The sequence below is a fragment of the Eleginops maclovinus genome, chromosome 3 (genome assembly GCF_036324505.1).
Source record: "Eleginops maclovinus isolate JMC-PN-2008 ecotype Puerto Natales chromosome 3, JC_Emac_rtc_rv5, whole genome shotgun sequence".
Classification (NCBI taxonomy): Eukaryota; Metazoa; Chordata; class Actinopteri; order Perciformes; family Eleginopidae; genus Eleginops; species Eleginops maclovinus.
In genome coordinates this window covers 10,168,442-10,183,035 of record NC_086351.1, presented here as the reverse complement: position 1 = coordinate 10,183,035, position 14,594 = coordinate 10,168,442, and the positions used below count along the sequence as shown (strand labels likewise).

The following is a 14,594-nucleotide window of genomic DNA, read 5'->3' as shown; positions in this document are numbered from 1 at the left end:
AGCTCTGTCCAATCGGATTTGATAGTTTCGATTTAGGGCGGGGACTGAAAACAGAGGTGGGATTTTAGCTACCGTCCATCTTCAGCTACATTACAGTGAGCGAGCTTGTCGAAAAGAAAACACAATTTGGAAGTAAAGAAGACTTTCTGGAATTAGTTTTGGCTGTATTTGAAAAAAGACAAACGAAAGCCCATACCATAGGTAAATGTCGCATACAGCTATACATCTAGATGCTCGGGTTGACCCAGTTTCCCATTTTCCTAAATTTGGCTAGCTGGCTAGCTAGCATTTTATGCATTAGCTTGTCAGGCAGTTAGCCATATTAGCTAGCAGGTTAAAGATTAGAACGGAATCTGACAAATTGTGCATTTCATAACGCAAACCCACCATATAAAAGCTATTCTGGACCCCACAACAATGATGCATGAATATTATTCCATCCATCAATGTGCTCCGTGGTACTTGTCTTAAAACGGGCCGGTTGGTACCGAGCGAGGTGGACGAGCTAAGATACTGGCAGCTACTATTAACGGTAGCTCTATAACGTTAGCTGGCTAGGTTGCTAATTTTAGCTGACAACCATGTTTGTCATACAAGACCAGCTACGTTTAGGAAAACATAACAATAGAACCACGACCTTACAAAAGCTCTCGTTTAAATTCTTCTTTGATTTGTTAGAGATAACGTTATTTGTGCTGCTAAATATAACTGTCCAGCTAGCTGGAGGTAACGTCAGCTTCACTCTGCAAACCGATGTACTGATGCTCTGTTGAGAGAATGTGAGGATTTTTGAAAGGCACGTTTTGTTTACTTTACATGTTTATCTTCGTGACAGACGGAATGTGGACATTGTCGTAGTCAGAGCCATGGCTGACAAGAGAAAACTTCAAGGTAAGACTGTTGATGATGCTCATCAGTGAGGATGCTCATGGCACAGCATCCTGCACAGAGACTAGGACTGACTGCATCTAGAAAAGTTTTTGGTGTTGCACAGACAAACACTATGATGTTAGACCACATCCTTTTTCTCCACAGGTGAGATCGACAGATGTTTGAAAAAAGTAGCTGAAGGTGTGGAACAGTTTGAAGACATCTGGCAAAAGGTAAGAGCTCTTTGCATTTTGGTTATAATCTATGAGAAATGAATGCTGCAAATACTAAAACATTTATTTTCACATGTTAAGCTCCATAATGCAGCCAATGCAAACCAGAAGGAAAAATATGAGGCTGACCTCAAGAAAGAGATAAAAAAACTACAGGTGAGACAAATTAATAAACATGCATTTCCTCTCACATTGTTCCTATATATTAGCTCTTGGTCAACGTTGTGTGTAATTCAAATTGCTATTGTGGTTCAATATTTTCACCGCCTGTCCTCCTCCCAGCGACTGAGAGATCAGATAAAAACATGGGTGGCCTCGAACGAGATCAAAGACAAAAGGCAGCTAGTCGAAAACCGCAAACTTATAGAGACGGTATGTTTTTCCATCATATACTTTGTCCTGTTTATTATTGTTCTCCTAATGTATACAAGGCCTTTATCATGTTTCTTTTCTCAGCAAATGGAGCGGTTCAAGGTGGTGGAACGTGAAACAAAAACAAAAGCCTACTCAAAAGAAGGCTTGGGGCTCGCTCAGAAAGTGGATCCAGCTCAGAGGGAAAAAGAGGAAACGGGACAGTGGCTAACAGTAATACATCCACTATTATCTATACATATTGTACATTTAGGGTGCCTAATATTTCCTGATAGGCAGTTTGTTAAAACTGTTTTAGGAAGCATCTTCATTGAATCTATTTACGCTCGTTTTTTTTCCTTCTCACCCACAGTGTACGATAGACACTCTAAATATGCAGGTGGATCAGTTTGAAAGTGAGGTGGAATCTCTTTCAGTTCAGACAAGAAAAAAGAAGGGCGACAAAGATGTAAGTCCTTCGTCTCATTTTCAACATTTTGTCCACAGTTATAATCATAATAATGTAATGACTGTGAATATCTTGTCTGGTAAAAGTTCCTCTAACCTTATTAACACAAACTACACACATATTTTGTGTCTTTCATGAAGAAACAGGATCGCATTGAGGAGCTCAAACGAATGGTTGAAAGGCATCGATTTCACATTCGCATGTTGGAGACCATTTTACGAATGCTGGACAATGACTCGATAGCGGTGGATTCAATCCAGAAGATCAAGGATGATGTTGATTACTACATCGATTCCTCCCAAGACCCAGACTTTGAAGAGAATGAGTTCATCTACGACGACTTAGACCTGGAAGACATCCGTGAGTAGAGCATTGTGTGATGTTAGCATGATGCTTTTATCCAGACAACAGATGTGTCATAATGAAAACATCTGTCCCTTGTCTCTGTCCTGTCTTTTCTGTAAACTGCAGCATTAGTGGCAACTTCTCCGTCAGGTCAGGGCAATCTGGAGGATGAGATGTTTCTGCACTCCAGCAGCACTCCCACTTCCACAACCTCCTCTTCACCCATTCCTCCGTCCCCGGCCACATGCACTGCTGTGAGTATTGTGTTAGTAGCATGAAAACCTCGGGTCAGTATGTTAAAGGGATGCTGGGTAGAAAAAGGACATTCTGAAACACATTTTGAAAATATTTCTCTAAAGTTTTGCCTTTTGTTAACCCTTCTATAAGTCTCATTGTGTTGTAATCCACTGACTAGTTTGCTGAATCAACATTTCGAAAGTGGATTGTCATATCAAGGTATCTCCTCCTATAGGAGAACTCAGAGGACGATAAGAAAAGGGGACGCTCGACAGACAGTGAGGTTAGTCAGGTGAGAGGCTCTCTTCTGTACTGTGCCAGTAGATAAACAGTTTAGTGCTGCACTGTTCACATTGTTCCTGAGAGGTACAGAGGCTCAAGGATTCTGGTTGTGAGTGGAAAAGCTTTTTCTTTGTGGGACCGTGGTTGGAGACGTTTGATTTAATTTTTAGCATCATCTGCATTAATGGAAGTACATAATACCCATTCAAATTTTAGTTCATTTCTTACAACTGAAGCTGCCCTCTGAACAGTTTTGTCTAAACTGCTTTTCTCTGGTGCTTTGTCCTTTTCAGTCACCTGTAAAGAATGGCACCCCGTCCTTGCTATCTTCCTTCTCGTCCTCCACGACATCCGGGTCCTCCTCATCCTCCTCTCTCGTTTCCATGGCGAGTGTTGTCGGAGGCATTCCAGCGGTTCCCACAAGCAGCAGTCTCATAGGGAGCTTCAGCAGTGCGGTTCAGCAGCATCAGCATCAACCTGCACAGCAGCAGCAGCAGCCTCAGCCACCAAATCAACCGCAGCAGCAACAACAGCAACAGCCACCTCAGACAAAACCCTCTGTCCCCTCAAACAACACCCCCAGCCCGCCCAGCAACCCTCTCCTCCCAGCCTCAACGGCCCCCTCTCTCCCCACGCCCAGCGCACCCATTTCCATAGCTCCCATCTCTCAATCACAGCTCATATCCGTGCCCACCCCGGGATCCAGTTTGGGACTCGGGCTGGGGCTGGGTTTGAGCAAAATTGGCCTGTCGGAGACCAGCAGTGCCAACCAAATGTCTGGTTTGGGTCTAGGTGGCCACCCCTCTCACTTAAGCACACTGGCAGGGCTCATTTCAGGCTCCACATCTGCCCCGTACGCTCAAGCAGCAGCATCAGGAGGCTTGGGTTTGAGCAGCACCTCTCAGTCCAGCATTTCAGCAGAGAGCAGCATTTCCATCCCCACCTCTGGCTCCAGTGGAGTCACCACCAACGGGGCGGGGATCGGGCTCGGCTTGCTAGGTTCCAGCCCGGCCCATAACTCTTTGAGTGGGAGTATTCTGGGTCTGATTCCTGGGCAAAATGTAGCCCCCGGTGCTTCCCAGTTACCCCCGAGTTCTGTCAGCACTACACCCGGAGCAGTTGGCATGATGGGAGGCAGTGGAGGGAATGTCGGTTTGGTTGGAGGAGTGAATGCTGCTCCTGCGAGACCACCGAGTGGCCTGAAGCAGAATGGAACCACAAGTATGTTCACTTGTTGCGCTTGGAGTTGTGTTACCTATCTGTTTAAGTCAACATTGTCTTCAGAAAGGATTTTCTCTAACCTTTCTCTCACCGGACCTCAGGTTACAGTGCTGTAGTGGCAGAGAACTCGACAGAATCAGCTCTAAGCACACCGAGCCAGTCACAAAGCAGCCAGCCTTCGTCACTCAGCTCTTCAAACAGTCAGCCGTAAGTTGTTTGTCACTTATTCTTTACATGATAGTTGTTATTTATACTTACGTTGACAACATACATAATATTGTTAATGATATTTGCAGCTGCAGTAAAAATAGAAACACACAAAAGGATGGTTGTTGTAGAAAGAATTGAGTGGAGGAAGCAATAAATAGATATAAATGAGATTAATTTTAAGTTAAGTGTTTGTATCTGTTTAAGTGTTTCTGTCTTTGCATTATTGTGTGCTTGTTTATGGTCCAGGTTACTGTTTGTTATTTGTTTGAGTCTGCTGCAGCTTTGCCTCAAATGATAGTAATAACTGGTCTCTCTGTTGTTCCCGCTCTGCTTGCTGCAGGATGGACAACGGCTCCAGTTTAATCAGCTCCATCACTCTGCCTCCCAGCTCTCCGTCCCCCTCATTCTCTGACGGCACACCCGGTGGAGGGAGTCTTCTCAACGGGCCCCACTCCTACACACAGGCCTCTGAGGCTCTCAAGGTGAGGGACAGGGGCATGAGAGAGAGAGCTTTACTCTTTGTTAGAGTCGCATAATGTCAATGTCTGCAGCGCTTTTAGCTGACATGGAGACATTTGACAGACATCCTGGTTTAGATTGTGAGACAGATTTCAGACTGAGCTCTTGGTCTGTTTCTGCAACACACTTAACTACAAGAAGTTGAGAGTGTGTCTATAACCAAAGATGTTCCTCTCTCTTCCCCACTTTATTTAACTTGTTCAACCACCCTGTCCTCATGTTGTCTCCCTCTCCTCCCACCTCAGGCCCCAGAGCCTCTCAGCTCTCTGAAGGCGATGGCTGAGAGAGCAGCGCTGGTATCCGGTCTGGATGGAGAGATTCCCAACCTGCACCTAACAGAGAGAGGTCGGAACGGTCAGACATCTTATTTCTACACTGAGTTTCTACATCATTGCTACTTTGTCTTGTCATTTAATTAATCATTAATCATTCAATCGCTTAAAGTTTCAAGTTCGGTCAATAAAGCAAAGTTTTAAATATATGTTTAGAGGAATATAAAGATGGATCGATACTTTATTGATCCAGCCGGTGTTTGGGCATCCAATAGCTTATACAACACTTGAACACAAGAATGAAAACACAGCAGTAAAGCCAACTAAACTTTTTTCAGAGCTATAACGGTCATAGAGTATCTGCTCATAATGCAGGTATTGCAAAGTAAGGTGACAGAAATTGCTTTGGAAAATATATATTGAAGATAAATAAATAAAATACAAGGCAAGTATATCATCAAAGTATTTGTACTTTGTTTATCAAACAATCTCATCAAGAGGAAGCAGGAGCGGTGACAGTGAGCTGGTTCAGTGTGTACTCAATCCTCCACCTCTCTTCCTCCGGCAGATATCTTCTCTGGTTCGTCTGCACCGCCCTGCACACCTGCCGCCCCTCAGCCGTCCGTGTCGGAAGTCAGCATTCCCCCCTCGCTAGGGGTCTGTCCACTGGGCCCCACCCCCCTCCCAAAAGACCAGCTCTACCAGCAGGCCATGCAGGAGTCAGCATGGACGCACATGCCCCACCCCTCCGACTCCGAGAGGATCAGGTGAGGACGATGCATTCTCACAGCCAGTGATGGCGCAGCGGTTTCTTTGACACTATGCCTTGTTTATGACCTACTTTACTATGATTTACCATTTTATCTCCTAAACTATACATTTGAACTGAGTTTTTATCACATACTATATGACATTTTTTATGGCATAATTTGACTTTTTATAGATGCATGGATTTGGTGTTTAGCCCCTGAAGTATTTGATTGGAGCTTTATCTCTTGTTTTTTCCCCAATTATAACCTATATCTGTACTTCTGTCCTAAAGGCAATACCTGATGAGGAATCCGTGTCCCACACTACCCTTCCACCATCAGATACCCCCGCACCACTCTGACTCCATAGAGTTCTACCAGAGACTGTCCACAGAAACTCTGTTTTTCATCTTCTACTACCTGGAGGTAAAATACTCAGCCCACCCGCTCCCTGACAACCTTCCCGTTTTGTCTTAAAATTAAAGTCTTGACACAATCTTGATGTTGTACTCTCAGGGCACCAAGGCTCAGTATCTGTCTGCCAAGGCTCTGAAGAAACAGTCGTGGAGGTTTCACACAAAGTACATGATGTGGTTCCAGAGGCACGAGGAGCCCAAGACCATCACTGATGAGTTTGAGCAGGTGCAGATTCAACACAGTTCTCACTTCTCTCCTTTTGAAACCTTTTTTGAATTGGGTTTTGCAGGAACACACAAGGTTTGTATCAAACAAGAACACAATTAACCTTTTTATAAAGTGCCATCGAGGAACACAGACATTTTTATAAACACACATGCCCTGACCAGGATCAACAACAAATGCAGCTACCAGCAGGGAGTGAAGCAAGCTGGAAAACAACAAACACACTTAATGAGGATGATAAACAGCACATCAGTGTTGTGCCTCTACTCTTTAAAATAATTATTGTATCGACAGACCTTCACAATTAAACTATATGGCTGGAAAATCTCAAAACATCGAAATCTTGATGTTTTGAGAAATACCTTTAAGATATTGGTCCTTCCTTCGATTTGTAATGTTTTTCTCTATAAGTGTAAAAAAATCCAAAATGCAATGTGTACAAGACAGCTTAGAGGATATCCAGTTCAATAGGATGAGTCAGTAAAGGGGTGAGGTGATTACAGACTGAAGAGACCACTAATTAAGGTCAGCGTTTCAGTACATCACACAAGGATGGACAGAGAATCTGTCAGATTGGGGGGAGGTTCTTTAAAACTAGTATGGGTAAGTGTTCTCAGTTTTGTAACTATTTCTCTTTCTGCTCTGCTGTTCCTCCAGGGCACGTACATTTACTTTGACTATGAGAAATGGGGCCAGAGGAAGAAGGAGGGATTCACCTTCGAGTACAGGTACCTCGAAGACCGAGACCTGCAGTGACGGACAATGGGACACGAAAGGACAGAGAGACAAAACGTGCTGCTGTTGACATTCCGAGACTGAACTTCAAACTGTGGATAGAGATTGTGATGTGTAGTAGAAACCCTCTCCTAAAATGGAGACTGGTGTCTGTATAGGCTGCATCTCTACGTGGAGCCCTCACTCCTCCTGTAGCACTTTGCATTTGACAAAAATGCCCTGTGGGTCTGATCAAATGCATGGTGCTGCAGGAGCCAGGGGGGCTCTCACTAGAGATCTGCGTTTGTGCCTGTCTGTGTGCACACTCAGTATGTGGCATTAGGAAAGCCTACCCCATGCATGTTTCTCATGTTTTGTTTTATTTTTCCGTTTCAACAAGATTCTCTGTACCACCTACCCAACATGAGCCTGGAAGCCTTCGACTTGACACAAAACAAACCTTGGATTTGGTTTAGTAAACTGCCCATCTTGTATTTACGGTTAGGTGGTTTTAAATGGGGAGGTACAGTGGACATTTAGTCATGGTGTGTAGGACTGGCTTCTTTTAAGACCCTACGATGCCTGTTGAATATGGTCACTATTAGAGATAGTGAGCGGTTATCAATAGTTTTATTGATATTGTCTTGGTCGATTTAACGCTGATTGAGAGTGACCACAGGGCCTCTCCCTGTGACAGGGAAAGAGTCCTTATTGGACATGGATTAAATTGCTATGCAATTGAACTGGTCTCTGACTCCCTCTCTTTACAAATAAAATGTTTTTAAGTTAACCTGTCAAAGAAAATGCATTATTATGACGCTTTCATGTTTGTGACAAACAAATAAACTTGTAAAATAAATCTTAAAATAGGGTTTGAGACATTTATCTACGTGATGTTTGATTTGTACAAAAGGCCACGCTAACCGTAGTGATTGTACTGTCTCCCCAATCACCCATCAATCGCTTTTAAAATACAGTGTTAGGAAATATATCTGAGTTTGGTTTGAGTCAACTTCCCACCTTTAAGTTTCATTTTGTTGGTCATCCTTAAATTCACTTTGTTTAAAACCTGATATTTTAAGTACAATCTATACATTGAATGTGCACTCAAACTGTTTACATGTTGAGTGAAACACCAAAACCCTAAAACTGGTGTTAGATTTAACTTATGGGTCAAGTAAGAAGGGTCTCTGCCATAGTTGTTCACGTGCTACACTGAAGAACAATCAGATTCAATCCGGTGTGGGACAGATCCCACCTTTTCCTGGCAGTTTGAACAGGGAGTGTTAAACTGAATCAGATTTTGCTATTGAAGCAACCATGAAAACTCAAAATCTGTACTGCAGTAAAAGGCACTGTTTAGTGTGATTCGTTTCAGGCTTTCTTGGGGGAGGGAAAGAGGAAGGTTGGATTGACGATGTGAAAAAAAGGAAAATGGAGCAAAGTTATGAGAGATTTGCCTTTTATAGAATCTATTTTTGGGGCTTTTAAGGTTTTCAGAAAGGGATAAGAAATTGCTAAAAATGTGAATTTCAAGACGCATTTACAATTTTTTCTCATCACAGTTCTGCATGGGAGATGTCATAAAACGGGGTTATAAACAGGATTGTAAAATTTTAATAAATACTTTTAAGAAATGCCAAGTCAGTGTGTGGTGTTAAGTCCTGTCAGTCCTAAAGATCTACTGATTTTAAATGCACAAGGCGTAGACTTTGCAAGTGCGATAGGCAAGCATCAAGACCAACTTTGAGCTAATGGTCTAATATTAAGCAAAAACACGCAATTTTTTTACCTTCTCTAAAAAAGGAAGGTAGGACACTTTGTTAAATCTTAATGTTTTTATTCAAATGGAAAAATACAGGACAAAGCACAATGTCAAACCATGTTGAAAATATACTAATCGCTTTACAGTGTTGAGTGCAACTGTCTGTCTGCGGGATAATGGTGTGCGTGTGTGTGTGTGTGTGTGTGTGTGTGCATTCACATCTTGGATTCCTTCTTGACTTTGAGGAACTCCGCCATGTTGGAGAAGTATTTCTGGTTAGCTTCAGCCACCTTCTTCTCCGCAGCCTGCGGGTTCACGATCTCGAGCCCCTGCAGAGAACAGCCGAACGATAGTTAAGTGAATGAAATCAGAATAGTGTTCAGGGGGGGTGTTAAATAAAAAGGAATGTTGAACTCTTTACCTGAAGAGGAGTGAACGCTACACTGGAGCTGATTCCTGAGGAGCGGTCTCTGACGGTGGACTTTCCTCCGTACGTCATGCTCTGCTTCTGCAATGTCCTCTGTAGTGTGCAAAAAAGATAATATGCAGACTTAAAAAGGGAGAACAAAAGCATTTTATCGATGTGGGAATGAAACTGAACCACGATGAGTTTACCTGGAGGGATTTGGAGATTCTGGCCTTGGTGGCTTCGTTGACCTGAGCCTGCCTGACTCGCCCGCTGCCGCTCTTTCCCAACTGACCCAGACTGAAGCCCAGGTCCTCCTGATAGGCGTCGTCCTCAATCTGCAAAAGCACATCAAAAATCAAGCTGAAACACTTAGTTAATGCTTCTTCATAAACAGTCATGGTATAATATGTTGTGAAAAAATGAATAGTATGTTACAAAAAGTAAAAAGTCATAGTATAGTAGATTATTAAAAAATGGTGTTAACAGTCAGTATAATTCCAAAAAGTCTTAAGTTATGAAGTAAAAACAAAAGTATTAGTATAGTAGGTTATGAAAAGGTCATAAAAAAGACATCATAACTACTACTATCATAGCTATGATGTCTATCTCATCAATAGTCATAGCTTGGTTTGTCATCAAAAGTCTTATTCTTTATTTTTTTCTAGTAATAACTAGTTTTTTGGAATTGATATAAATATTGAAATCAAGTTCCAATTCTTCAGAGAATGCCTTTTCAAGATAGCTTTTTGAGACTCAAATTGGCATTCATTTCAATCAAATTTGACTTTAAGACTCCTGTCGACATACTTTTATTTAGAAGCAAAGCAAAACATTTTGGGGAGATCTCGTTACTTTGGTTTTGCCATACATTTTATAGTATTTCTTTATTGTGTTTGAATGTGTGTTTTTATTTAGATGCTTGCAGAGTAAGACAATTCAGTGTGATCATGGGTAAATGTTTCTGCATATTAAATGTGTTTTTCCTTCCATTTTGCCTTCGCCTCTTCATTTGAGCTCATCCCTTGACATGACTCAATTGGGTCACATTTGGACAAGACTATTATAACTGAACATATCATTTCCTTAAATGAACAACACTGGAAATGTATAGGGCACAAAGTTTCACCAAGTGATAAGAGAAAGGATGCATGATAGACAATATCTACAAACCTCTGCAAAGGTCATCCTGTTGGCATGCTTCCTGATCTCAGTCAGTCCGAGACGCTCCTTCATCTTTCGATACCTTCAGGAGAATAGACGAGAGGTGAGTTGGTGTGCTATATATACTCATTTTGAGGTGATGCTGGTTTCTAAACTTGGCAAAGGAGGTTATGTAAGCGATGCTGCTCCGCCTCGTGCTTTCAGTTTTGCTTCCCCGTGTTGGTGGTTCAAAATGTCCTACTTGAAAGGAAGGCTGCGTTAATGAATGCATTTTTACGTCAAGCTGCATATCTCCATATTACACCCCACTCGTCTCCAAATCTGCAGCCTGTTCACAGAGCAGCTGACAGGATGTGTACCTCCTTCCTCCTCTCTTCTTCCTCTGTCCGTCCAGCGGGGCTGGCAGAGGTTTGACCGTCTTCACTGGCGGAGGCTCCTGCCATTTATCAAACTTCCTCTCTATTTCTTCTTTAAGATCGTAGCCAACCTGCAAAAAAAGACACGCACGAGTCAGATTAACTTTCTTACAAAAAAAATAAATAACATTGTACTGTAAGGTTTTTGTAAATACTCTTTGGGGTAAAGTATGTTCATTTAAAATCCTTATTTCAGTATGACTGTGCATTTGGTCCAGTTTGACATTCACCTTGCCGTCTGAGCTCTCATGGAAGCTGTCCACTCGGGAAGCAAGGGTGCACTTTGCAGACACCAGACGAGCGGCCTTCCTCCTGAGGTCCTGAAGACATAAATAGAAGATGGGCGTTAACCACAAGGCCCCAATTGCTTCGTTTAAACGCACAGAAAAAAGTGCAAAATGTTAATGTTGAGTTATGTACTGACGGGTGGCAGTGACTGCACCACATCACAGTGGTATATGTAGCCGGTGTGGGGCAGCAGGGAGGTGCTGCTGAAGCCGGAAAGGGTTCTCCTCTGCGCTCCCAGCAGCATCAGGTTACAGGCGGGCATCTTGGAGAGGTTAGTGAGGCCGCCTCCAATACCTGCAGCCAAGAGAAATCACCAAAATGTTACTTTTTTGGACGATAACATGCACATTACAAGGGATTTGTATCCAAACGGAGCTGTCTGCCTCTCTCACCCATGATCTTGGCAGCTGTTGAAGCTCCAACGATGACGGACAGATTTGGGGCGATGAATGACATTCTGGACTCTACATATTCATAGATCCTGTGTTTGGACTGGTTCAGCTCCAGAGCCATGTCACAGGACTCCTCCAGTTGCTGCAGTTCCTCCTCACTAAGTAGTGTCCTAAAAACATAAAAGCAATACACACGTCAAGCAATAAAACACGCCCTTCAGAGGTCCTGTGGATGGGTGCGATTATTTTGTGAACCACAGATGTGTGCCCACTCACCCCTGCGTGGTCGACGCTGTGACACTGACGACCATGATGGTGGCGTTGGTGAGGATTTGCTGCAGAGTTTCATTGGTCTTGCACTTCTCCAGATTATTCCCCAATTCCTGATCAAGTAACAGGAATCATAATATTTTATTTGCATGGTACTTAACAAGCTTAAGGACAAAATGCTTCAAATACATTAAGAGAACAAAACAAATCCTAGACATGATTTCATATAAAGCAAGTCATTGGAAAATGGAACAAGAAAGCATATGTTGTTCAAACCATATGAGAAGTATTTAAGTCAAGTCTTAACATATTATGTACATTTTCTTGAGTATAAATGATCCTTTTTGAGGGCATTGTGAGCTCTCCTATGTTGAAATGATCATAATTATGACCCAGGAGTTTAATCAATGAATTTAAAATCAACATGAGCGAAAACACAAACTGCTTTCCTACGACAAATGAGGCTTTAATAAACATCTCATCTCACCTTGACTGTGCGGACGTAGTCCAGAGAATCTGGCACGAGAGACTCGAGCTCTGGAAACCTCTTGGAGTACTTGTCCCGTGTGAACTTGTGAATGATATCTGAAACCCAGAACAAAGGTTTGTTATACAGAGCAGATACACAAACAACCCTTAAAAGTGGGTTTTATTTTTAATCAGCCAACTCACTGAGCTCATTGTCGATCTCCACTGTGAGATTATTGGCTGCAACGATCAGTCTGTACTCAGGATCTGACTCCACTGGACCAGAGACTAAAAAAGAAACAAAAATGACCAACTTTCTTTATGTTCTCAGTCAACATTTGGAATTGAATGCTGCATTAAACTTTGTAAACCATACTGTCACATGAACATTAGTCACACTCACCCTCTGAGTTTTTGCGCTGCTTTCCACTATAAATTGAGATTTTCTCCATAATCTCTGAAAACTGTAGACAGAAATGAAGGTCAGACAAGACGCATTACTGATAATATCTGTACAAAGCTGCCATATGACAACTCACCTGCTTGCTATTGCGGAGCTTGGCAATGGATGCAACACTCTCAGCTTTACTGTAATCGACCTCCATCTCCTCTGGGATGTCTTCCAACACTCCATCTGTCCTTCCCTGCGTTGCCTCTCCATCACTATCCCGTTCCTCTTCCTCGGGATACAACCCCTCCTCCCCTTCATCTCCGGCCTCCTCCAAATCTGCCAGGAGCTCGTCCGCCAGAGACATCTGTCAGCAGCAGATGAGAGTTTGAGTAAATAAAAGGTTACACACCTCTCAGTGCACTTTATTCTGAGGTCCGCCCCAACCCTGGGTTCTTTTAAAGCATGGTTAAAATCCTTTCTTTTTAATGCTGCCTAACCTGAGATTCCTATAACTGGGCCTTATCATTACACTTTTAGCTGCAACCATTCTTTTATCCCTTTTATGAATTGTCTTTTTTTTAATTATTATTATTATTATGTGTTAAATGCAGGTGAAACACTTTGAATTGCCTCTGTGTCTTAAAATGTGCTATACAAAATAAACAAACCTTTATTTAAAATAACATAAAGTCAGTAGGAGCAACTTTTTTTTGAGTGGTACTGGTTGTTCCATCGTTTTCATTTTCTGTTATAATATCTAAAACAACACCGTATGGCATCTGACATTTCTGAAGATAGGAAAGCAAAATCACTCAAATGCTATCTGTTCTAGTTTAAGAGGAATTCATTTTCTTATCCAACTGTTGCAGCCGTAGAAATGAAAAGCAAATCGTCCTGATCAATTGCAAAACAAATGTTAGGAAAGAAATCTGATGGATGGATGGATGATAAAATCAATCAGGGGGTCACACACTTCATTAAAGACTATAGACTTTGCAGGACATGTCCCCGCTGTGGACAGATAAAGGACTTCTGATTAATGTCTCAAACTTTGATTTGTTATATCGCAATAAAAATGTATGAAAACTATTTAAACAATGAAGCCCATAAATTAACCACTGCTTCATTTTATGGAGCAAAACCCAAAGTTATTCGGAAACAATGTTTGAGTTGGAGTTGCTTCACAACTGCAAAGACCTGATTGTTTTACTCTGCTTTATTTTATTGCAATTTGGATGCTACACAAAAGAACTGCAAGCAATTCAAGCCATCGCGTTGCGCTATGACAAATGTGTGTATGCTACCATGTTGTAACATATAAGCCACATAATGCACAGACAAATACTAATGTGAATAACTGATAGCCTTAGACAACATCTTAAAACTGTATTTGTTGTGAGCAAAACATGTGTTTTTAAAGTAGTTGTATCGCGGCCCTGTTAGGACTCAGGACTCTTAAACAACACTACAAATCAAATAAAAAGCAATGGCTACATGAATAAGTGGAGGAAAACTGATAATCTAGCTATTAGAACAAATAAGTTTAACACTGTGGCTAAATGCAGTGTTTGGATCGTTAATACTGAATGAGTGTGCGCTAGCTAACGTTAGCAAACGTTGGCTATACGCAACCGTTCTTTCCCTAAACGCTTTACAAGTAAAACACACGTACCTTTAAATATTAACCACCGGTCGCCTAATGAAAACAAAACCAACAAGCCTTATCGCCACCTTAAGTGGTTAAGTATTAAGGTAAAAAAAAAACACTCTTAATACGATGTTGTTTCAGCCAGTGGTGTACATGGTGGTTGAACCGTTTGACGCAGACTAAATACGTAATAGCTTTCGAACGGATTTCTGGGAAATGAAGTCAACACACTTCTTTGTCTTAAATAGAGCACTTTGCGATTACAAACGTAT

General features: G+C 42.0%; 2 protein-coding genes across 8 annotated transcripts; one reads left to right on the top strand and one right to left on the bottom strand.

Moving 5' to 3' along the window:
• Positions 1–61: 61 nt before the first annotated feature.
• On the top strand, positions 62–7,857 carry cnot3a (CCR4-NOT transcription complex, subunit 3a). Of its 7 annotated transcripts, none has more exons than XM_063879165.1 (18): positions 62–201; positions 836–891; positions 1,036–1,103; positions 1,185–1,259; positions 1,386–1,475; positions 1,560–1,688; positions 1,828–1,923; positions 2,070–2,283; positions 2,395–2,522; positions 2,741–2,797; positions 3,081–4,008; positions 4,110–4,215; positions 4,559–4,700; positions 4,983–5,082; positions 5,578–5,776; positions 6,052–6,184; positions 6,275–6,400; positions 7,058–7,857. In XM_063879165.1, exons 2-18 carry the CDS (start codon positions 867–869, stop codon positions 7,154–7,156), a joined length of 2,715 nt encoding a protein of 904 aa, XP_063735235.1. In that variant the 5' UTR covers positions 62–201; positions 836–866; the 3' UTR covers positions 7,157–7,857. The 7 variants fall into 7 exon arrangements, with proteins under 7 accessions (XP_063735235.1, XP_063735234.1, XP_063735232.1 ...); XM_063879164.1 differs by having other exon boundaries at positions 2,064–2,283; XM_063879162.1 differs by having other exon boundaries at positions 2,064–2,283; positions 4,983–5,091.
• Positions 7,858–8,943: 1,086 nt separating this feature from the next.
• prpf31 (PRP31 pre-mRNA processing factor 31 homolog (yeast)) lies at positions 8,944–14,529 on the bottom strand. Its single transcript, XM_063879166.1, has 14 exons — positions 14,347–14,529; positions 12,823–13,038; positions 12,687–12,747; positions 12,488–12,571; positions 12,303–12,400; positions 11,822–11,928; positions 11,546–11,715; positions 11,290–11,447; positions 11,096–11,185; positions 10,809–10,936; positions 10,459–10,531; positions 9,495–9,623; positions 9,301–9,399; positions 8,944–9,208 (listed from the first exon to the last, which is right to left on the bottom strand). The coding sequence occupies exons 2-14, from the start codon at positions 13,036–13,038 to the stop codon at positions 9,095–9,097; spliced, it is 1,527 nt and encodes a 508-aa protein (XP_063735236.1). The 5' UTR covers positions 14,347–14,529; the 3' UTR covers positions 8,944–9,094.
• Positions 14,530–14,594: the final 65 nt, after the last annotated feature.